A 1,310-nucleotide genomic window follows, 5' to 3' on the forward strand; every position below is an offset into this window, starting at 1 on the left:
TTTCTACGTAAAGAAATTTTTCTGCTATCTAAAGTAAAGATGAAAGAAATGTAAAGAATAGTAATGAAAGGAAATAATGCGATAAACGGATGATGTATTATTGCAGTTTATTTGATTATTTATTTAATTAAGGAAAAAATAGAACATGCATAGACGCAGTGTCGTTATTTTATAGGTATAAATTTGACACGGAGTGTTTTGGAAGAGCGCAATAAAACATCTTCCATTATTTTAACGTTGTCCAGTTCATCCACTGGTTCTAAATTAAAGTTGTATAATATGTGAGCTACCATGAGTTTGAGTTCCAGCATTGCGAATTTTTGACCTACGAAAAGAAAGATAATAGAATCACTTCAATCTAATTTGGATTTCTTCGTGGAATTTTTACCGATGCAGTTTCTTGGTCCTACACTAAACGGGAGATACGAATATGGATTGCGTCCTTTCATATTTTCTGGTAAAAATCTGTCCGGATCGAACACATCGGGATTTGGCCAAAATTCTGGATTTCTGTGTAAGCTGTAAATACTTACGTTACAAGTCGTACCAGCTGGGATTAAATAATTCTCTGAAATTTAATATGATTACTTATTTGATTTTAATAATGAATCGAAAATGTATATGAAATATAAATATATATTACATACTCAGTTGCATATCCTTAGATATATAACGAAGTACAGAATGAACGCTTGGATACAAGCGAAGTGATTCTTTAAGACATCTTTCCAAGTATGAAAATTCTTGAATCACTGAGATCGTCATTTTTAAATCTTTTCGTTCCATAACCGTGCTCACTTCGTTTCTTATATTTTTCTACAAGTTAACATATTATTTATTATTCGTTATAGTTAGAAAACGCGTTCTTCACAATCGATGTTTCATAAATTTTTTTTTTAAATGACAAAATTACCTGAACATCTTTGTGTTTTGCAAAAAGGAGTAAAGCAAAAGACAATGCCATTGCTACAGTATCGTGTCCCTACGGAGATATTCATAATTTATTTTCATTTTTTCTACTTATTTGAGAGGGATTACATTTTCAACCTACCGCAAATATAAAAGTATCGACTTCTTCTTGAATCCCTTCCTCATCGATTTGATTATCATTTAAAGAAGCGGCAATAAGTAAATCTAGCATAGCCAATCTTTTCTTCGATCTCGGATCTATTACGAAAATATTCGATTAACATTTATACCCAGATTATGGTTCATTATTATTAAACTGTTAAATTACTTTGATTATTCTCGTCAACTTTTTCGGAAAAAGTCTGATTCGCATCCATTTCTCCAAAATTTTGTAAATATTT

The 1,310-nt window shown here is 30.7% G+C and overlaps 1 protein-coding gene across 1 annotated transcript; it reads right to left on the reverse strand.

The window, feature by feature from the left end:
• Nucleotides 1–90: 90 nt before the first annotated feature.
• Nucleotides 91–1,304, reverse strand: LOC122632190 (cytochrome P450 4C1-like). The gene is made up of 6 exons (XM_043818722.1): nt 1,238–1,304; nt 1,052–1,167; nt 914–982; nt 648–816; nt 389–568; nt 91–325 (listed from the first exon to the last, which is right to left on the reverse strand). The coding sequence occupies exons 1-6, from the start codon at nt 1,284–1,286 to the stop codon at nt 165–167; spliced, it is 744 nt and encodes a 247-aa protein (XP_043674657.1). The 5' UTR covers nt 1,287–1,304; the 3' UTR covers nt 91–164.
• Nucleotides 1,305–1,310: the final 6 nt, after the last annotated feature.

Source organism: Vespula pensylvanica, chromosome 10 (genome assembly GCF_014466175.1).
Source record: "Vespula pensylvanica isolate Volc-1 chromosome 10, ASM1446617v1, whole genome shotgun sequence".
In the NCBI taxonomy this organism is placed as follows: domain Eukaryota; kingdom Metazoa; phylum Arthropoda; class Insecta; order Hymenoptera; family Vespidae; genus Vespula; species Vespula pensylvanica.